This window comes from Botrytis sinoallii (genome assembly GCF_014898435.1).
Source record: "Botrytis sinoallii strain Bc 23 chromosome Unknown BSIN_004, whole genome shotgun sequence".
NCBI classification, from domain to species: domain Eukaryota; kingdom Fungi; phylum Ascomycota; class Leotiomycetes; order Helotiales; family Sclerotiniaceae; genus Botrytis; species Botrytis sinoallii.
Genome location: NW_024066031.1, coordinates 1326550 through 1347719, shown reverse-complemented (window position 1 = coordinate 1347719; position 21170 = coordinate 1326550). Strand labels below are relative to the sequence as shown.

The following is a 21170-nucleotide window of genomic DNA, read 5'->3' as shown; positions in this document are numbered from 1 at the left end:
GCAATGTTTGCACTTCAAGTTTTGCCATTCGTTATTCACATCATTTTTTCGCCATCGAGGTATCCATTTTCTTCTGTGCGCGCCGCGAAGCCCGAGGTGCAAACTGAACCGTGACGAGAATACCTCAAATCAAGTCTTGAATTCAAGGTCTGTAAAGATATCAAATTACAGGGTCGGATGATCTACTCCACCTATAGCCGTCGCTGCATTGCGGGAACTATGCTATGTGAGAAATGCGTAGACAGTTGTTTTCGGCCGATTTGCAATTTCTGGCAGAGATTTTCACATTGGACCCTTAAACACACAGACGGTATGGGCCCCGAGGTCATTCGAGTGAGTGCTCGAGTGCCTTTTCACAGAGATGTTTCCTGTGTAGGAGATAGATAGGTTCACGGCAATTTCATATCGATAGCTATCTTCAAATTCTTGTTACTTTCTCTATGGATCTCCGGTGGGTGCGGAGCTTTTGCCTTCAGATTTTGTAATCCACATGGTATTCTAAATCATCATGTCTCGCTAGGAATTTCCTTTCGTTGACACCACACACCTCAACTTGCCGGCCAAGTATCTTCTCACCGGAGTGCATCGGCAATAGAAACTAGTCAAAATAACTCCGCGCATACGTCTGCTACAATATTTGGAATCTACTTCAAGAATGTACACTGTTGGTAATGGACGAAATTTACCCGGGCAGCTAGGGGTCGCTGTCACCAGCTCACCGAGCGACGAGCTACAGAGACTACCAGCAAAAGTTTTCCGAAAGTTTTCCGAAGACTTGATGCTTTTTTCTTGTGACTGGACTGCTTCATACTCATGTTACTGTCTTTGTCACCTTGATCCGTATTTTTCTTGTATATTTGCGTATTTCTTTACGAAGGTGGTAGGAGTATGGTTAGTGCTATACCAAGCCGCTGCCTATCCCTTACATGGTGTCCTACGCCGCGACTTGCTGGACTATTGTGACTCCAAGATGTCGAACTGTCTCGTGAGGCTCTTGGATGGCGAGTCTCTTTGAATTTATCACTTTCACTCTTCGGCAGGGAAGACAGTCTCACACTATAATCCAATATGGAGCTACTATTAGAATCACCAAGATTAAAACAACTCCAAATTTGCATTGAAAAGGACATTTCCATGGCTCCGGTACCACAGCCAAGATTGTCTTAATATTACAATACATGCCTATAATATCGGTAGTATCGGTACATATTCCAAGCTGCCGCAACCCGTGTAACCCGTGTAATCCATTTGAAAAAGCAAAACATCGTCGGGTTTCTCCGAAAACCCTGCACAGCTGGATGGATGTTACCTTGTGGGCCGAGAAAAGCCACCGTCGCCATGGCTTCTCTTTCAATTCAATTATTGCTGTATCGCGAATAAATGGGCTGGAACAGTGTATCTTGGGGGGTCGACTGCGATTTTAATTGGTTGTTGTGGTGATTTGGTTAGGGTAATTTACGAAATATCAAAGGAAGAATAGAACGATGATTGAATATCAAACTTCTAACGTCGAGTAGAACATAGTTCTAATGCGTAGCTATGCGTAGCTGCTTGATAATCAATCCGATCTATCGTTAATGATGAACATCGAAGAATTCAATTAGGGATTAACGTCCCGTGAAGTCGTAACTGCATGTCACCCACCCACTACGGCTGAAATTTACATTTAACAGCGACATGAGAATAGAACACGCAGGATCATCTTCTGGCCAGGGTTTTGATCCATTTATGTGATACTTATCACATATCGCCGTGAATATGCCTGCGCATTAACCCCGCGTATTGCAGGCTTACGGCAAAGCCAATCCTGACGAACCATTGGGGTCTTTGAATTTTCGACCGTCTGGACCAGCTCTTGCAACTCATTCGAGGTAAATTCGTGGGGGTCGGGAAAGAAATCTGGCAGTTAGATCTGGTGGATGGCTATCAATTTTTTCACATCTATCTACATCTGCATCTGCATCTCCATCTGCATTGGCATCTGCATCTGCAGGCACACGCAGCACAATACGCAGAACTGGGTGCCTTCCTCAAGTAGACAATCTTGCGAGTTATCCTTCACTCTAAATGCTGACTGCTTTTCCATTCTCGTGGTGATGCATTGTACATTTTTCTTTTCTTCTTTGAAAAGCAACGTGAGGGATTGTACCGGTGGAGCCTGTCGGATGACGGGGGTTAGGGGTGTGGTGGATTACTGGTAATCCTAGAGAGGGCATACCGAACATCACCAGTTGAGGCATTTGAGTATTCAAGTGAATCTCACGAGTGATGTTTGTTATATTTTTCTATCCTTCTCCCAAAAGTTGTTTCTGGGCATGTCAAGGTTCTGCATTGCTGTGTTAATTGGGAAGTCGTATCCCCATCAATCCACAAGAATTTTTGCTTTTTCATAATAAGGAAGAAATCTTCTTTTCGTGTCGAAAGTGGTGTTGTTATTTTCGAGTGCTCAGTTTGGTGCATTTTTTATTTGATATGGATTTTCGTGTGCTAAGGGAATGAACAATCATTACAGTAGTCTTTCGAATTGATATCTTCTTCGTAAAGAAAAGGAATGCTCAATAGTCCGATTATAAGCCCCTTCCTCTCCAATCGAAAATTCTTTCATCGCTTTTATTCTTCTTCATCTCAACAATAATCACAGTCGGTGACCACGAAATATCTTCATATAATCGTGTTGAAATTGAATCACGACTACTTGCTACTTGTACCTCCTTGCCCTCTTGATCATGCTCTCATACATCATTGGCCTTTCACTACTTTGATTACAATAGCAATTTCTTAGTCGTGTACGCCATTCGTGGGACTTTTAGTCGTATATCGTAATTTTACATTTGTTGAGTATCCAGTGTATTATTACAACAAGAGCAGCGACGGGCTGAGTAAAATGGCGTGGAAGGGGTCACTATTGTTGGGTTTATAATATTCAACCCGGGAATGTGATTCTACGGCCGCAATTTGAAGAGAGATATGTGTTCCGAGGAAATCGGATGAGATTGTAATGATATAAGAACGTGTAAATTGCAACTTGGAGGATTTTTATAAAGATGCTGTGTGATAACAAGCAATTATGTCTGGAGCATTTACACACCAAGGATTGGACAAATCAAGACCCCAATGGATGATATCAATCTTGAACACCTATGTGGGGATTAATGAATTGCTTAGAGTACATAAGTAGGTAGAGGTAGGCGATCTTGAAAAGGATATCTGTAGACCACTAGCATAGTATCATCAATGATAATAACTCATTATGGTTACCAAGAAGCTAAATCATTGAATAACTTGACACCTCGATCTCAAATGGTAGAGTAAAAACATCGTCGAAGCTTCATCTGCTTCCCTTGTGATCAGTGATCTGATATCCACTAAATCCACGATCAACTATTCTGCAGAAACCAAAATAATCATCAAGAACCTGAAATCATATTCAGCACAGCCGACTTTGCTCTTTTCATCGCCGGACTGTCGTCGTATACCTCCCAATTTCTCTTTCCATTCTTTCCATGTCCTTTCTTGGTCGACTCACTATAATACTTCTGCTCACACGAATTACCACTTCGCGCCTCGGTCTCTCCTGAATCCTCATCCTTTATCACAATTTCGGGATCACCAACATCCTCAAAGTCATCATCCTCACGAGGAAACACTCTCGGATATCCCCTTCCCTCTTCTCCATTATCCCAATAAAACTCACCCAGCACCTGCCAACTCACCACCTCCACCACCTCGACTCCCTCCACCAATCCCATCCACGGAGATTTTCTTCTCCTCCCACCCATTCTCTCCCTCCGCGCCTCATCCGCCAGCTCTGCTTCCAACCACGCAACCGGATTCGGCGCGTGCAAAAACTTCCACTCCTTGGTAAATTGTTCATACTTCGCAAACCTCGCCAGAAATCATCAACCGTCCATCCTCCTTGTGTTTTGACCGCTTCTCGTCCGCTTTGCCAGTAAATCGCACCGACTTGTTCCATGCCCGCGAGAACATACGCCGCCTTTTTGAAAATTGGATACGAAACGTGATTTCGAAAGCGTTGGATGAATGTCTGGAAAATAGTCTAGCAATTTAGTTTCGTGAGCCGGATCGAGATAAGGATCGGTAAAATCGGCGTGGTGAACACTAAAATCCCAAGTCGGAGGTGCGGTGAGAGATACGCAGGGAGAGCTTGGATCTGGGAGATTAGAAACGAGATGACGATCGAGAGGAAGGGTTCTCAGAGCTGCTGTGTTGTCGGGTCCGAAACGAAGATCGGATATGTAGGTTAGGGCTTCTTTGACGCTTTTCTCGTTGGTGAAGGGACCGCGGAAGGTTTTCTCGTTGGGTCCGTCTTCGTTCCAGGAGGGGGAGTGTATCATTTGATAATAGCGTGCAGAGCGATTCATGCATTCGATTATGTTGAGGCGTTGACGGGAACAGAGTTTATCGCCGTTGTTGAAGGTGAGGAGCGGACAGATGGAGAGGGGTTCGACGAGAGTGCCGTCTCCGTGTACGTATTGGAGAGAGGCGATGTTGGGGGAATAGATAGCGTAGATGGGTTTTGTAGGGTGACGCGAGGAGACGCCGATGAGAATGGAGATGAATGGCATGGCGAGGTGTGCGCTGGGAGTTACGCGATTAGGGATAGCGTCGAAGGGGGGGAGTGGTATTGGATCTTTGGAGCGAGTTTGCTTGGAAGATGATCCGGGGCGCTATGGATACAGGGTTAGTAAATGATGAAATTATTCTGGATTATGGAGGATCGGTCTACATACGTTTTCCAAGAATTTATTGCTGCTTGATGCCATATTTATAAAGATATCGATCTGTTTCTAAAATATAGTGATTCTTGAAAATAGACCCATTCATGCGTGACTGTAGACCAAGATTTTAAGATGGGAAGACTTGAATATTTGTAGATGTAAAGAATAGTTGCTGTGATTATTGGGATGTTAATCGCTGAAAGTCAGAGCAATTTGGAGAAAAGAAAGATGTCTTTTAAGGGGTATCATGTGTTGATGCCGAAGTTGATATGAAGGTGAATGGTAAACTTGAATGGCATCGCAAGATGTTGAGGGTAGACTTGATCAAGGGGGAAAATGGAAAGGACTTCCTAGATAGGTAGACAAGCTTCCGTCGAAGTCACAATAGTGAATCTAGAAAATAGGGTATGGAAAATGGTGTTTCTGCCGTCTGAGTTCTGTCAAAGATGGATGTGTCATGGTTACTCGTGATAACCAGAGTATGTGGCCATTGCCTCAGTACTCGATAATTACAGGAATCGGGAGGCATTTATAAATGATATAATTATTACTGTGGTCTATTTTAAAATTTATACTCGTGCAAAGTGAACGTTTTCCGGACAATACTCAGATCAAAACTCTATCAACCCTAGACATGGCCCGGGACTGATTTTCTTTGAAATTTTATTCCATAAAGGTAACGTGTTTCTTAGATTCGTCCCTTGCTGGCCTCAGCCCGTTGGCCCTGAAATCCGGATCTTCGTATCCGATCGATACCGCTACCAAAATCTCTAGATCATCAGTAATCCCGCATTCCCTCCTCACCAATTCCGGATATCCTGTCTGACAAATCTGCACACAAGAGCCCACTCCTCTCTCCGTAAGCGCCAATAACCAACTCTGTAACCACATTCCAACACTGACTCTATCTGCATTCGTCAGGGTTTTATCGATACATACTATCGCCCCTACGGGTGCACCAAAGAACCGATAATTGCGAAGGACGGCTGCATTGCGAGCTTTAGAGTCGGATCGTGGAATTCCCATCCCTTCGCCATAGAGTTGACGGCCAACCTCAGAGCGGTAGTGGGTATATCCAACAGGGAGGGGTGGGATATTGGGAGTGGATTCTGATGCAGCAGTGAATAACTTGGTTCTGAGATTCTCCAACGATTCGCCCGTGAGAAGGAAAACGAGATGGGGTTGGATATTGGAATTTGAGGGGGCGAAGCGAGCGAGGTCGAGAGTGGATTGTAAGATGGAATCTGGGACTGGAGTTGGAAGAAAGGCACGGCTTGAGTGCCGTGCGATGAGGGATTCTCTCAACGTCATCTCAGAGTAGGGTGGCTCTCCATCGATTCTTGTTTCAATTGCGTGAGGCATGATGATATTCGATTGGCTCTGATTGACTGGCTAAGTAGTCCTTGAGCCGAAGTGGACTGTTCTTGACTTCTGGAAAGTATGTGTATTGTGCTTTTAATGTTCTTGTGGAAGATTATGGTGATCTCTACATTCACACATCTGAGTGACCCGCTACCCTTTTATATGTTTCTCTCCCTGTGCTTTCCACGGAATTGTCAAAAGCTTCAAATAACCCGACTGCCATTCTATGGCAATGTAACGTTCAATACACCGCGAGTGATTAGACATTATGCATATTATGTAGTACAATTACATAGTTTTTTGCATATCCGTGAAGATTGACCAATGGAACAGCTGTGACTCACAAATACACACTTGGGTGGCTGCCATCCATCGGCTTCTAAATTTTCTCCTTTGCCGCCGACTTGAAGCACCTGTTCATGATTTTGACTAACATCGGTGCTTAGCGGTCGATTATTCTCCGATTTAAAGTATGGCTATTGAACATAGAAGAGAATATATCGGTAGCTTACTCTGGTTCTTTGCATGGTACGCTGTGCACTTCATCCAGAGGCTCTCATGAAGATGCTCGAGAACGTCTCCCTCGGGTATTGACGGGAAAGAATGAGATCATGACTTGAAGAGGATTTGACCGGTGGAATGAAAATATGGCCTGAAATTGCATTGGAACTCTCCATGTGGGTGTTTGAATGAATAGATTGATTGCTAATGGAGCATATTTGCGAATCAATGAAGGTGTTGAAGAAATGCTGTACAACGGCGAAAACTTCTGGAATATTTCAAAGCATCACATAACCATGATCAATCAGACTTCTGACATTTGAGAAATTCATTGGGTGAATTGAAGGTATTGATAAAGACTTGGTAACATGTTGAGAGTAGGTCGTTTCAAGTGAAACGTTGTCAAAACAAACAGCAGGTCAGGTGTGAGATGGGAGCCTTAGAAGGCGTTGGTGGATGGATTACCTTCTGAAGGTAAGGCAAGACATACTACCTTATTAGTCCCTAATAATCCTTCAATTCCACCTTCTTAACAACAAGACCACTCTTTTATTTTCATTTAGAGGTATCAACCTACAATCCATTTCAATATTGAACACCCATTCTATTCAATTCAATATTGGTTTAAACATGGATTTCCTTCAGGTATAACTCTCCCAATTGTATCTCAGTTGATAGTATCTTGATAATAAATACTAACCATCTCATTCCAGCGCCTTGCGCGTTCCCTCGATAGGCCACTATTCCCATGGAAGAAGCTCATCGTTGGGTTCTCTCTCGCACAATACCTATTCGAAGGTTTCCTCTCTCTCCGTCAGTATCAAGTCTTAAAGCAAACACGTCCACCCAAGGTTCTCTCCAATGAAGTCTCGCAAGAAGTTTTCGACAAAAGCCAGGTATGTTATTGTCAGCCTTACCATCTCCCCACTACCACTCGCTGACTTCCCAAAAGGCATATGGACGCGCAAAAGCACAATTCGGTTTCGTTGCAGGACTCTATGGACAAATTCAAAACACGGCATTCATCTATTTCGACATTCTTCCCAAACTTTGGGACTTCACTGGATCATGGCTTCTACGACTTGCACCCGCTCGATTCACCGGCGAGATTTCTCACTCAATCGTTTTCGTCCTTACCTTTATTGTAATTCAACAGTTTATTTCTCTCCCAACTTCAATCTACCAGACATTTGTGTTGGAGGAGAAGTTTGGTTTCAATAAGCAGACGCCTAAACTCTTCGTTACGGACATGTTAAAGGGACAGATGTTGGCATTTACATTGACTCCACCGATCCTCGCTGGCTTTCTCACGATCATACAAAAAACCGGCCATCAATTCTTCTACTACTTGTGGTTGTTTGGTGCTGGACTCCAGGTCTTCATGATTACAGTCTACCCGATCACGATCTTGCCCTTGTTCAACAAGCTCTCGCCCCTCGAACCCGGAGAATTGAAAGATGGCGTCGAGGCTTTGGCCAAGCGCTTGAACTTCCCTCTTCACGAATTGCATGTTATCGACGGCAGCAAGCGCAGTGCTCATAGTAATGCCTATTTCTTCGGTCTACCATGGAAGAAGCATATCGTCATTTATGATACTCTGATCGAGAAGAGCGATACACAAGAGATTGTAGCTGTTCTTGCTCATGAACTTGGTCACTGGAGCCGGGGACATACTACAAAGCTCTTTGGAATCTCTCAGGTAAGCAGGTTTCTGTTGGTTATTACGGGATTGTCATTAATTATTTACAGGCCCATTTTTTCTACATCTTCTCCCTGTTCTCCGTCTTCATCAACAACCACTCCTTGTACCAATCATTTGGTTTCCATAACGAGTTCCCAATCATAATAGGGTTCATCCTGTTCTCTGATGCACTTGCCCCTATGGACACAGTCATCAAGCTGTTGATGAATATCCTCAGCAGAAAGTACGAGTTTGAAGCAGATGACTTCGCACAAGGACTTGGATACCAGGCTGAGCTAGCTCGTTCGTTGATAAAATTGCAGATCCAGAACTTGAGTACTATGGATGCGGACTGGATGTATGCAAGCTATCATTTCTCCCATCCAATATTGTCGGAGAGATTAGGTGCTTTGGGATGGAAGTCGAGCGGTCCAGTTGCACCAGCGGCTGCAAAGGATGAGAAGACCGCACAAGCTAGTGGCAGAGAATTGTAGATGTACAGCATTCTAAATTACGAGGAAACCTCTGAATAGATGTACGGTATAGACTGAATACGAAGATTTCCGTTAACCTCGCTAAAACGCATCAAAAATTCGTGACTTGTAGTTCGTCGTGCTCATTATGCTGTGGATTGTTTCTTCGCTTCCTTCGCCTTCAGCTCTGCCTTGCGTCTTGCCTTCTTTTCGGCTTTTCGTTCTGCTTTTTCCTTCCTAATCCATGCTTTGGGTGGATTCGAACTTGGAGCTACCTTTGCACTTGGCTCAATCTCAAGATCACTATCAACCTCCGCGTTGTTCACCTTTTGGGCCCTAGCTCCAACATCTCCCTCCTCGATACTCTGCTCCCTCTCAAATTCTTCCTTATCCTGCCACCCATCTACATCCATCTTGTCGCCCCCGCTTGCATCTTCCAAACCCTGCGCAATCTCGACTGGATTTTCCTCCTCCATTTCTAATGTTGGCGCAACCCATTCTCCGCGCAGACCAGCTTCAACACGTTGAAGATTGTGGATCGTAACGCTGGAGTGACTGCTCCCGATAGTAGGACCCGTAGGCTCGAGTTTGGCGTTTGGGAGAAGATATGGTGTGCTGGATGTGAGAGAGAGATAATCTTGAAGGTATTTGAGAGCAATTGTTTGGTTGACAGGGATCGAAGGGATTGATCTGTGGGGTGGAAAGGCCGATGCAGACATGTTGATTGAGTCTTAAATATGACTAGATTTGGTCGGAGTTGTAAAGATTAAATAAATGTACGACAAATGCCAGAAATCGACTTTCGAAGTATGCAAACAAGAAGTTTCATGAAGCCCCGAGATTTTTTGCGACTGAGGCGGAAAAATGTCCGCTAGCGTAGTTTTTTGATTTTGATAGTGCATGGGGATAACCTCGAAATCTGGTCCGGGTTAAGATATTCACAAATTGTAGCAAAATGTTGTGTCTACGCTGCTCTCATGGTCTTAGGGCTACTCCAACTATAACAAGGGCGCTTTCACAATCCAATGCTATCGTTGTGAAAAGGTAGATATTTGTCAATTCACACAGCCATGTCTTACACTAACAACTTTACAGAACATTTACTTCAATCACGCCCCTCCGACCCACGTTATCCTCCTCCGCATTCAAACCCTCAACGTCTGTAGTCATTCCTTCAGAAGCAGCACCTCTAGATCTCCTTCCTAAGATCTCAACCCATCCCGCTTTGAGCACAACACAATTACGTTGTGGACCAAGAAATACGTTCAGTCCGAGTCACTTTGTTAGGAAGAGGAGACATGGATTTTTGAGTAGAATTAGGACGAGGAAGGGGAGGGCGACTCTGCAGAGGAGGAAATCGAAGAGAAGAAGTACTTTGAGTCATTAGAAGAAGGGTATTGGTGGTTGGAATACCAAGAAATATAGCCAACAATATGAGAAAGCGGGGCAATATGAAGGCGGCTGTTTGGGAAGCTAAGGATGATGAGGGCAATGATGATTCACATGATTGTACCGCGGCACAATGATGAAGCTAATGCTACCACAGTGGCTGCGCCTCTGGATTCCAACCTACATGAAGTGTAAGATATTGAAGATATACATGTTAAAATCAGACTACGTACAATTTGGGTGTGGGGACCCGGTCGCTCAACATATGAAATATTCCTTTGTAAAGCAATGTATGGGACGTTCGAATCGAAAAGCGGTAATTCGAATAGTGCGGCGAACCTCCACAAGCATGAAACCTTATAAAAATGGAATCTTTTGCGCAACTTACATGCAGATGGCATGACTTGCATATTTCAAGATGCTGTTTTTGGGTTTGCAAGTGTACCCTACATTCAACAAAGCCCTTTAAATTGACCATCTGGCTTACATTCAAACATGTTTCTGGAGCCGAGCTTCACCAGCTCATTCGCGAGTGCCGAAGTTGGGTTAAGGCCGGGAGTTTACGAGCTCCTGTGGCTTTGCGCCTGGTCGAGTAGCCGACGGCCGATCATCATTGTTGACCTATTCTTAGTAATTTGTTGGTGTATGAGAAGATCATGGTCGTCGGCGTGGTTGGCCCACTATGGATATTATCCGCAGTTTCCTTGTCATGCCAGATGTTGGGGTAATGTCCATTCTCAATACATTGATACTGAGTTGAGAATATCTTATGCCCGTAAATTTGAGCTTCTTGACCGATTCTTTCTGGGGTGTTGTACTGGGATATCTTCAGTGAATGTTTAGAATTCCAGGTGTGAGCCTTCGACATGTTGACTGTTCGACTTGGCTATTGACGATTTTTCATTGACCCTTCACGTCATTCACGTTTGCTTTTTTGCTACCAGCCCGAATCCATGGGGTATAACGTAATATAACTCCAACATCAATATGACCAAATTGAATCCGCTTTTCATGTGGCTTCGAGACATCCTGTTGAGGCATTTGGGTCGAGGTGACACTGGCCTCCCTCCATTATGTCAATATGGCACACGATATTCCAACAATGCGAGCGACAAGTCTGGCTCAAATAAATATAAATATGACTTGATGAGTGCCGTTGTCTCAATCTCATCAACATTACTACCATCTTTCTCATCGCAATCACTTCTTTGACCTTCTTCTACCAAGCTCGCACAGAACACCCGAATACTGAAATATTCGAATAACAAATTACAAACATGAATTCCAGCAACTCTCAAAACAACAGAGGCAAAGGCAAAGCCACTGGACACAGGGACACACTGGAAAGTTTTGTTGATAAGTACGGGAGTGATAGGTCTAGCGGCGAAAGAAGTGGAAAGTCTAAGGAGCAAGCAGCCCCGAGCAAAGCCTCCTCTGGAGAGAGGTATTTCCGGCCTAGCAGCTCTTTACTTGAGAGTCCTCCAAGAAGTGGTGGCAAGACATATACTTGATTCCTACTTGTACGCTTACTAACACCAAACAGGTAGAGACAGCTCCGATTCTGATAACACCAAGACAAAGAAGAGAGATGCCACTCTCCGAAAGCTCGAAGGGAAATCTTCAAACAGTGGTAAGACATATACTTGATTCCTACTTGTACGCTTACTAACACCAAACAGGTAGAGACAGCTCCGATTCTGATAACACCAAGACAAAGAAGAGAGATGCCACTCTCCGAAAGCTCGAAGGGAATTAATTCTATGAACCCAGACATCTCTTCCGCTTACTCCCCCCAGCAGGAAGTTGGTTGAAGATGCAGTAAGAAAGCGTGAAACTCTCTGTAAGGACAGAGGGGATATAGGGAGCGGGGTGGGAGGCGAGCAGAAGGGAATCAACTTCCTGGAGGCGCTGCACTGACGAGAAGGTCGACGGTCAGGACTAAGTCAAAGCCTGAGACAGGCAGCGAGCTTGATAATCGGAGAAAAATAGAAGAAAAAAAATGGGTTTGCAAGGAGTCGCTGGCGTTATTTGTATCATATATAGAATAGGCATCCAATAGACATTCAGGTTTTCGCTGGTTTTACATTTTCTTGTCGACCTTTAACGAGGTATCAGATGCTGGCACTAAGGCCAACAGAAGTTCAGTGCTATAATATGAAACCCTTTCGTCCTTGCATGAAATCGAAGGGCATCGCCAGGTAATGTCATCCAAACATTATTGCATATCAATCTACCTAGACAACGGCAAATATCCTCATTCATCCTGCTCTAAACTTCCAATTTCATGCTCACAACTTGATGATGTCTCACATTAAAATTGTCTTATTTTCCCCATCCATGAAGTATTGAATACGCTTAGAATCGTTTGCTTCAAACAGTTTTGACTCAATCATCCCTCGTTTCCCGGCCCCCAACGACCCAATCTCCCCCAAGATTTCAAACACCTAAACTCACTCAGCGCATTCCCAACCTCTCCCTCAAAACGCCAAAAGTCCTCCTAAAAACACAACAAGTCCCCCAATCGCAACGGGAGACATATTCTCACCCGCATTAACGAAACTTGTTCCCGTAGCGAATCCCCCGGAGTCTGTGAGTGTCGGTACCGTTCTCGTGCTTGTGGGTGCTTTGCGTGTGCTGGTACTATTATGACTATTTTCATCATTAGTTTGAACTTGAAGATTGGGATGAAAAACGAGGTGTCAAAAAGGTAAGAAGAAGGTAGAAAACTTACAACGTCCCGTTGGTACGGGCGCTGGTGATTGGACGCCCGGAGGGAGCTTGTGCTTGGACTTGAAGGCACAATACAAGGAGGATGGCGAGGGTAGCGAGGGAGAGGAGTGATTGGTTGATCCGAGGCATCGTCAAGGTGATGTTTGATTTGTTTAATGAAATCAGGTATAGGTTAGATGTGAGATGGGATTACTCTGTCGAAAGAAACCACTCGCAAATTCTACTTCATTTATTATATACGTGAATTGGAAACGTCAGATCACCCCAGACTACCTGGCAAAATTCCATACTAGGAACCTTATAAACATTCCTATTTTTAGAGCATTAATAAAGTGCAACGTTATCACTCAAATATGCGGCAAGATATCTTGATGTATTTTGAGGGTAATTTTACATTCCAATCACAAGCACTCCGTGCCAAACCCCAGGATGGAATGTCTGAATAAGCTTTAACAGAATCCACCCAATTCGAAAGAAAATGTACCGTCATGCTGGTACACACACAACTTTACACCCATTCGCATTACTTGCTGTCAACTTCCGCTGACCCGCCCAATCTCTTGCATCTCGACTTTCTATTCTCTTGTAAAGTTGCGCAAATTTTGCTAGCATATATGACGCCTCTACCAATGCTTTATTCTGGCCCACACAAGCACGAGGCCCTCCTCCAAAGGGCATGTATTCCCAAGGACTAGGTTTGATAGAGTACCATCTATCTGGATCGAAGGATTCAATGTTAGGACCAAACACGGACTCAATACGATGTAAGCCATAGAAATTTGCCCAAAGCTTCGTGCCTTTAGGTACGTAGATCGGGGAGTTGCCATCTTTACCTCCTCCTTTTGGTAGAGTTGTATCTGTCAATGAGATACGAGCAAGGGCTGGGAAAATTGGAAAGAGGCGAAGTGCTGCGAATGATTAGTTTGGCCACGCAATAGTATGCTGGTAGTAAAGAAACGTTAGGTTGTCTTACATTCGTTAATGATATTATGAAGAAAGCTTAAACCGCGTAACTTATCGTACAGATGCTGCGATTCTTCTAGATCCAATGACTGAACTTCATTCCGTAATCTATCATATACTTTCGGGTTACGTGAGAGAAGAAATAGTGTGTTGCTGAGGAGAACAGGAGTTGTGTCCTGAACAGCCATCATTCCCTGTAAAGCATTGTCGCGAATCTCAATGAGATCATCAGTTTCTTTGATTAGACCTTGAAGGAGGCTCCTTGGATTTGATCCATTGAAATGGGAGCTGGAAGCTTCATTTTCTACACTTATCTCCGTTTCAATGAGTGAGTCGAGATATGATTGAACTTCCTTATACGCCTTGTATTTCATTGACTTTGGAATGAGGAACTGCAAGGGACCTAGCATAAATGAGAGTCCCATACCAATGAAAGATTTTTGGAAGGCTTTCAGAAAAGCAGCCACCTCGTCCGATCTTCCATCGGCGCCGGGTCTGGGAGTAACCCCTAAAACAAACTTCATGGAAGTGCCAACGAACTGAAACCATAGTTAGAATCTTCCCGTTGCCACACAAGTGTTCATCATTTGTACCTACGAGACTTGCTAGGGGAGTTTGTAAGTCGACTGTTGTGTGACCATCTTGTGGAATGCCTTGAAAGAAGGCCTTAGTCAACGCTATGAACGGACTTAAATTTGATATATTCGCTTTGCTGAACGTAGGTCGAAGAAGAACTCTAGCTTTTTGCCATTCCTCATTATCGGTGGTGATAAATCCACGTCCACAAAACGGTCCCATCACAGGAAGCCTGTAAGGTTGGTAACCCCAGTCAGAATTGTTGGTAGACCAAGCATTTCGCAGATTTTCCGAATCAATGGTCCTTATGTCCGAAGTACCCAAGTTGTTCAACCAGATTGTTTTACCGTATTTTATATGAAGATTTGACATAAAGGGAATGCCTTGATATTTTAAAGACTGTCTAATTTCTTGTAGCTTTAGGTCAAGTCCAAAGATCGGATCGATGTGGGGGTAAGTGACAGGATGCTCGCAGCCATGCTGATGGTTCAATGTCTTGAATTTGTTTGCTCGACTTATCACAACGACATATAACAGTATGGACAAGAATCCCGTGAGAATGAGCGAACTAGTCTCGAGCATTCTGAAAACGAAGTCGTGTAAAGGGTTCAGAGAGTGACAACAGGATAATATTGAGGTAGTGAATGAAGCTTTCGCATGGTGCCTCTGGGAAAGGCAAGAAGATATAGAAAATGCAAGTGGAGAAGAAACCAACAGTTACCAACAGACATCCAACAGATCTAAAGCATGATAGCTTGGTATGTCAGAAACAGAGTGATCATCTGGTTGATAGTTGGCTCTGGAATATGAAAAGGAGTATTGCTTTATACGTCGCAGTCATCGATACGCCTAGCGAAGAAGGACAGTATATCTCTCGCCCAGAGTTTCGTGACACAATCAAGCTGGCCTGGTAAGCACTACAACTAGCCCTTGCCATTATTGCCATGATGTGTAGATATGCCTCCTAGCGTTGCATTGTATGCAGTGAAATCTCGAATAGGAGGTACTAGCCAGATAGGCACCTATTAGCCGTCCCAAGTTCCGATAATAAAATCCGATAATGCGAAATCAGAATCTATTTTGAAAGTACCGGTGACCTTGATCATATATATGTGAAGGAAACCAAATTTTGGAATACCTAGGTAGGTAGGTATTTGCGAGGAAGTAATAATATTGATATATATTAATTTGATCTAATTGGCCCGAGGGCCCGTACCGAGCGCAAGAGGACTCGTTCGAGACTCGGAAAAGAAACATCGCCGCTACGACTTCGAGTAGAATTACGAATGTCAATCATTGTACCGGTAACCACTCAGTATCCCCGCAAACTATAAGGATACGTCAGCGTTCAAATATTCAATTACTTCAACATACCGAATTCTGAATTCTCGCCAAAATTTAACAGAAAGGCATTTTTCTCTTGAATCCATACTTCGATAGCTAGCTCGAATCCTCATCAATCCCTTGTCACACAGCTTTAGGTTCCTCCTGCTGTGCTGCATCCCTTCATACATCAAGCATGTCTTCGAGGCATGTCTCGCAGCTCCGGAAATGGATGCTAGCCTCGCCGCCCATCGAATGGGGCATTGATAAGCTGAGAGAGTTACTCATTGGCGCATTGCGACAAGGTCCTATTCCTCAACATGTGGCATTTGTGATGGATGGGAACAGGCGATTCGCGCGAAGTCACAAGATAGAAACAGTTGAGGGGCACAATCTGGGATTTGAGGCTCTAGCAAGAGTTTGTTGTCTGGCAAAAAGTGTTGATGTGCTCCCGCTAATACAATTTATAGATCTTAGAAGTCTGCTATAAGTCTGGAGTGAAAGTGGTAACCGTTTACGCCTTCAGTATAGAGAACTTCAAACGCTCGAAATACGAGGTAGATGCTCTCATGGAAATGGCGAAAGTTAAGATGGTACAATTGGCGCAACATGGAGATCTTCTGGACAGATACGGAGCGAGCGTTCGAGTTCTTGGCCAGAGGAATTTAGTCAAAGATGATGTTTTGGAAGCCATCGATAGAGCTGTGGACATGACAAAGAACAACGGAGAGTAAGTTGGGCTATGTCAACGCTGTTAAGTCTAATTTACTAACACCATTTAGTTGCGCACTCAACATTTGCTTCCCATACACATCTCGAGATGAAATCACAACCGCGATTAAGACTACTGTAGAAAAATACTCAAAACCAACACATACACAGCAGCGACCTTTTTCGCAGACTCGAATAACACAAAAGCTCAAGTCAAGAAATGTCAATTCTACCTCGAAGTCAGCCCTAAGAGCAAGCTCTCCTACTCCGTCGAACATATCCGAACCGGACGAATCTGTATCATCCTCTACAACCCTAAATCCTGAGCTGTCGCCAATAAGCAGCCCCGAAGCTGGAGTATTCCCCGATCCCGAATCAATATCCATAGACACGCTTGGAGAAAACCTATTCACTGCTGGGGACCCTCCTTTAGATCTCTTGATTCGAACGAGTGGAGTTAATAGATTAAGCGACTTCATGTTATGGCAATGCCATGAGGAAACAGAGATAGTTTTCTTGGATTGTTTGTGGCCTGAATTTGATTTGTGGCAGTTTCTACCTGTCTTGGTAGAATGGCAATGGAAACAGAAGCATGTTGAAGAAAAGGCGCAAAGTAAAGGAATCAAGGCATCAAATATCAAAAATTGTTAGATATCCAAGGAATTTTGGGGCGGGCAATGGCATTATAGAAGGGATTCGGGAGTTGGGATGATAATTGATACCGATAATTTACTATGGAAGTCAGCATTTTCAATGTTGGTAATAAGATGATTGTCGAGCATATCCTTTCGAAAGTAGTGGGATGTATCTAGAGGTTCTACAGATTAATGAGGACATTCAATTGTCTCTTTTCGTATTATTCACATTACAATGATATCAAAAAATAAATTCACTTGAGCTCGGCAGTTTAAGCTTGAAAGCCTGCAGGCCACCGTAATTAGCTCAATCTGGGCGGTGAATTAATTCTGCCCACACATTTACCCTAGCAAGACCGGAGTGATCACCCACCCAGATCTTCTGCTACTCTACAAAGTTAGCATACGTCTTAACAATCTCAAATGCTGAGACGACTTGCTCGAATCTAATGTCAGTTCCCAATGGGCTTCGAAAGTTAAAAATTACACTCGGAATCTCTTTGAATCCAATTTGCGCGTGTCGCACAACTTCCTCCTCGATTTCCTCATCTTGCCCATAGAAAATTACGTCGATACACACGATGAAATCCACAAAAGCACCTCCTTCGGACCCCTCTTCGAGCCGCAGAGCTCAGCCTCTACGGCAAACACGAAACAATCCACCTAGAACCTCTATCTCTGGCTCTCGACCTTTGGGATCAAGAGGTTCGATTGGCGGCGGTGATGGAGTACCAAATGCGGATCAGACCGTCGAAATATTCCCTGCAATAACCCAGTTCGCAGACGCTATATCTGCATTGCCAAAGGAACTCGTGCGACACTTTACATTGCTGAAAGAAGTTGATGCGAAAGTATTTGGGCCAGAAGAAGAGCTTGCAAGACTCGTCGACATTGCGCTCAACACCCCACCACCGACAACACTCAATTATCCTGCCAACTCAAGATCAGCATCTACAAATGGGCTTCATGGCTTATCCAATTTGAATGGTTCGTTAACAAACGGCAACGGCGGCCCCGCGAGCACGTTGACGGAGATGCAAGGGGAATCGTTCGCTCCCGTCAATCCAGCGTATGCTATTTATCATGCTCCTAACATGCCTAGAAGACGACAATTCCAAGCATGTGCTAGTTATATGCAGAATATGTTGGTTTCTCTTGATGAGAAAAACCATGTCATCTCGACGGCTGGCGAAGCACTTAATAAACAACTCTCGCGTCTTGATCAATGTTTCCCGCACATCGAGAACGAAGTGAGCGAAGAAGCACGACACGGCAGTACTACACATTGGGCATATCCCGAGAACAGAACATCTAAGGCGAATCCTGTTGGTAGCTCCAGAAGGGATGCACCTCCTGTCAATAATACGAGTGCTGCGGCCCAGCAAGTGGCAGAAGAACACGCTGCGAGGAGTGATTCTAGGAAGCAAGCATTGCTTGCAAGGAAAGGAGCCAAAACCCAGCATGCAGACTCAGATTTCGATGATACTCACGAAGGAAGAAAGGCAGATTCAAATAAAAGACCACACGGAAATAGCAAAGCTCGGAAAGCTGCTACTGCTACTGCCGAGACACCAACGAATGTTGGACTTGGGATAACGAATGGAAATGGTACAAATGGAAATCCTCCGAAAAGGCGAAAGGTTGAGAAAACTGCGAATGCCGGTCCATCAACGGAACGTGTTTTGAATGGCGTTTTTGGTATCAATGGATCTGCGTCAAAGGGAAAGGCAGCGAGTCCCAGAGCGACTCCAGCACCAGATGGAACAAAAAAACCGGCCAGAGCTAGAGCGGCACCGAATGGACAAGCAAGAAAAAGGTATATCACTTACTCCCAATCGGAGAGCAAGGAATTCCGCTAACCAGTGATTAATTAGGAACAATACGACAACTTCTGCAATGTCGCCCTCATTAGCATCCTCCCCAATTCGAACTACATTTCCTGATATTAAACCTCCGGGGCGAGCATCCCCTGCTCCTGTAAATGGTGGAAGACCGGCTTCAGCAAGGGCTCGACAGAATTCAGTACAATCACTTGCGGATACAATACGACAAACTCAATCCTCAGCTTCGAACAAGCTAAACGGAAATACGCCTGGCACGCCTGACCTGGCAGCAGCAGCAAGTGTAACCGGGAAGACTGTCCCAGAAGTAAAGGCAACAATGAAAGAGGCTGGTACAAATGGCAAGGGAGAGCATCTCCTTGAGGATGCCCAACCACAAAATCCGGAAGTCTTAGGTGGCATAGTAGTAGGGAACAGTAGAGAAAGTATGAAACGTGAGGAGACTGTAGAATCAAATGGAGATTCTATGCAGGGAATTCAATTAACAACAGTAACAACAAAGAGCGGCAGAGCAAGTAAACCTTCAACGCCGGCAATGCCTTCTTTCGTCGAACCGCCTCGTTCAAGATCATCGCGCAGCATTCCAGACACCATATCTACAGCCAAAAGAAGTCATAAGAAAGGTGCGGGTGCAGCCGCTCAACTTATTGCCCAACAAAATTTGGAGCCCGATGATACGACAAGCAGTGCGCAAGGCGACGATGAAGACATTGAAATAGACGCAGATGAGCCTACCTACTGTTACTGCAATGGGGTTAGTTACGGGGAGATGGTAGCCTGTGATAATGGTAGTTGCCAGAAGGAGTGGTTCCATCTCGAATGTGTGGGCCTCAAAATTGCGCCTAGGGGCAATGGTACGTTCTCTCTTCCACACTTGATAACCCAGAGGAACCAGTCACTAACATGGTATAGCAAAATGGTACTGTGATGATTGTAAAGAGAAGATGAAGAACAAGCGATTCAACAACGGACGATAAGTAACACCGGCCATATTATAGCAGGACAACGGAGTTTTTAGTACGTTTTTGATACCTGGATGGCTCATTCATTGTAACGTTATGGCGCACACAGGCCCCTTGGAGTATGGATATATGGGAATTAACCTTGGTCTGGGGGCTGTTACATAGAAACGACGTTTGTTTATAATGTATATGATGGGAAACACTGCCATAGATGCAATGAAAGCCCACTACTCTTGTTTAATTTGCGCAAATGGAAGTGTGTGAATCGATCCAAGTTGTGAGACTCCAGATATCGAGGCATCGGCGAGGCGAATGAATGTGCAAGCGCCGCCTGACGGACGGCGACTCGATCTCTTTACCGTACCAGGTAGTTTAGCGAGCAGGAAATTGATTGGTCCACGTGATGGAGAATACAATTGAAACATGGCTTCGCATGAAAGTTCGGATCGAAAGTTTTCTGGGTGCAGTCGACTTTTTTGGGGTCCATGTGGAGTGCATTAGGGGGTAAAAAGTGGTAAGGATTTCTGTACATGGTAAGAGCTGCCTGCCGCAAAGTTGATTTACCCCGTACTTTTCCCCCCTGTGCTTGTACCACCCGACTATAGAGTAAGTTTAGACATGCTCGTGCGCCAATGGGATCTTCACCGATTGTGTCTTCTATCCATAGTATATTCAGGACTAAACCTCAAAGGTTGGACCCCTTTCTTTCGATAGAACGTGGTGCGAGTAACGTGGCCAAGAAACTGGGGTGACTTCACCCATAAAAGGTTAGAGGACCAATATCTATGGGTGCTGTACGGAGTACTTCGTCACTGTAGCCGTACGGAGGAGATGTCGGTACTCTGGAGATAGGTAGCTAAGGAATAGCATCTGACGCGACGTAATCATCAATTGTAAGTACCTGCCTAGGTAGTAGTAGATGAACTCGTAACGAAATCTAGACCTGCAGTTTTGTTTGTTTATGAAATTTTTAAACCCCAGATCATTCATTGGATTTGGGATTGATTGATCCGTTTGATTTGATATGATTTGATTTGACTGACGGATTGATGGTTTGACTAATTGACTGATTGTCGGATTATCCTTATGTAACCGAATTTGGGCGTTTCTAAGCGATCCAAATAATTGGTAGCTGTTGTAAAGATTCCACTGCTCTACGATATTCATGATGGGTAATGTGAATCAATTCTGTCTGCACATCTCACGCAAAATGACATAGGAAATACGTTATGCTGCACTCCTGCTGCCATCTTCCTAGTTTCATACAGGATACTCCGTACATGA

The 21170-nt window shown here is 44.3% G+C and overlaps 11 protein-coding genes across 11 annotated transcripts; 6 read left to right on the top strand and 5 right to left on the bottom strand.

Annotated features, from left to right (window-relative positions):
- Positions 1 to 3407: 3407 nt before the first annotated feature.
- Positions 3408 to 4784, bottom strand: EAF02_002910 (uncharacterized protein; the record flags this gene model as incomplete). Its single annotated transcript, XM_038898958.1, is given in 4 exon segments — positions 3408 to 3857; positions 3905 to 3994; positions 4014 to 4688; positions 4752 to 4784. The coding sequence occupies 4 exon segments, from the start codon at positions 4782 to 4784 to the stop codon at positions 3408 to 3410; spliced, it is 1248 nt and encodes a 415-aa protein (XP_038761246.1).
- A 618-nt stretch (positions 4785 to 5402) lies between these two features.
- On the bottom strand, positions 5403 to 6101 carry EAF02_002909 (uncharacterized protein; the record flags this gene model as incomplete). The annotated part of the gene is made up of 1 exon (XM_038898957.1): positions 5403 to 6101. The coding sequence occupies one exon, from the start codon at positions 6099 to 6101 to the stop codon at positions 5403 to 5405; it is 699 nt and encodes a 232-aa protein (XP_038761245.1).
- Positions 6102 to 7232: 1131 nt separating this feature from the next.
- Positions 7233 to 8777, top strand: EAF02_002908 (uncharacterized protein; the record flags this gene model as incomplete). Its single annotated transcript, XM_038898956.1, has 4 exons — positions 7233 to 7247; positions 7316 to 7498; positions 7555 to 8301; positions 8352 to 8777. The coding sequence occupies 4 exons, from the start codon at positions 7233 to 7235 to the stop codon at positions 8775 to 8777; spliced, it is 1371 nt and encodes a 456-aa protein (XP_038761244.1).
- A 125-nt stretch (positions 8778 to 8902) lies between these two features.
- EAF02_002907 (uncharacterized protein) lies at positions 8903 to 9475 on the bottom strand (the record flags this gene model as incomplete). The annotated part of the gene is made up of 1 exon (XM_038898955.1): positions 8903 to 9475. The coding sequence occupies one exon, from the start codon at positions 9473 to 9475 to the stop codon at positions 8903 to 8905; it is 573 nt and encodes a 190-aa protein (XP_038761243.1).
- Positions 9476 to 9711: 236 nt separating this feature from the next.
- Positions 9712 to 10406, top strand: EAF02_002906 (uncharacterized protein; the record flags this gene model as incomplete). The annotated part of the gene is made up of 2 exons (XM_038898954.1): positions 9712 to 9800; positions 9852 to 10406. 2 exons carry the CDS (start codon positions 9712 to 9714, stop codon positions 10141 to 10143), a joined length of 381 nt encoding a protein of 126 aa, XP_038761242.1. The 3' UTR covers positions 10144 to 10406.
- Positions 10407 to 11422: 1016 nt separating this feature from the next.
- EAF02_002905 (uncharacterized protein) lies at positions 11423 to 11901 on the top strand (the record flags this gene model as incomplete). The annotated part of the gene is made up of 3 exons (XM_038898953.1): positions 11423 to 11639; positions 11689 to 11775; positions 11825 to 11901. 3 exons carry the CDS (start codon positions 11423 to 11425, stop codon positions 11899 to 11901), a joined length of 381 nt encoding a protein of 126 aa, XP_038761241.1.
- Positions 11902 to 12622: 721 nt separating this feature from the next.
- Positions 12623 to 13004, bottom strand: EAF02_002904 (uncharacterized protein; the record flags this gene model as incomplete). Its single annotated transcript, XM_038898952.1, has 2 exons — positions 12623 to 12794; positions 12877 to 13004. The coding sequence occupies 2 exons, from the start codon at positions 13002 to 13004 to the stop codon at positions 12623 to 12625; spliced, it is 300 nt and encodes a 99-aa protein (XP_038761240.1).
- A 357-nt stretch (positions 13005 to 13361) lies between these two features.
- EAF02_002903 (uncharacterized protein) lies at positions 13362 to 14996 on the bottom strand (the record flags this gene model as incomplete). The annotated part of the gene is made up of 3 exons (XM_038898951.1): positions 13362 to 13783; positions 13849 to 14377; positions 14436 to 14996. 3 exons carry the CDS (start codon positions 14994 to 14996, stop codon positions 13362 to 13364), a joined length of 1512 nt encoding a protein of 503 aa, XP_038761239.1.
- A 110-nt stretch (positions 14997 to 15106) lies between these two features.
- On the top strand, positions 15107 to 15328 carry EAF02_002902 (uncharacterized protein; the record flags this gene model as incomplete). The annotated part of the gene is given in 2 exon segments (XM_038898950.1): positions 15107 to 15172; positions 15188 to 15328. 2 exon segments carry the CDS (start codon positions 15107 to 15109, stop codon positions 15326 to 15328), a joined length of 207 nt encoding a protein of 68 aa, XP_038761238.1.
- Positions 15329 to 15933: 605 nt separating this feature from the next.
- Positions 15934 to 17099, top strand: EAF02_002901 (uncharacterized protein; the record flags this gene model as incomplete). Its single annotated transcript, XM_038898949.1, has 3 exons — positions 15934 to 16155; positions 16208 to 16467; positions 16520 to 17099. The coding sequence occupies 3 exons, from the start codon at positions 15934 to 15936 to the stop codon at positions 17097 to 17099; spliced, it is 1062 nt and encodes a 353-aa protein (XP_038761237.1).
- Positions 17100 to 17664: 565 nt separating this feature from the next.
- Positions 17665 to 19901, top strand: EAF02_002900 (uncharacterized protein; the record flags this gene model as incomplete). Its single annotated transcript, XM_038898948.1, has 3 exons — positions 17665 to 18899; positions 18958 to 19778; positions 19837 to 19901. 3 exons carry the CDS (start codon positions 17665 to 17667, stop codon positions 19899 to 19901), a joined length of 2121 nt encoding a protein of 706 aa, XP_038761236.1.
- Positions 19902 to 21170: the final 1269 nt, after the last annotated feature.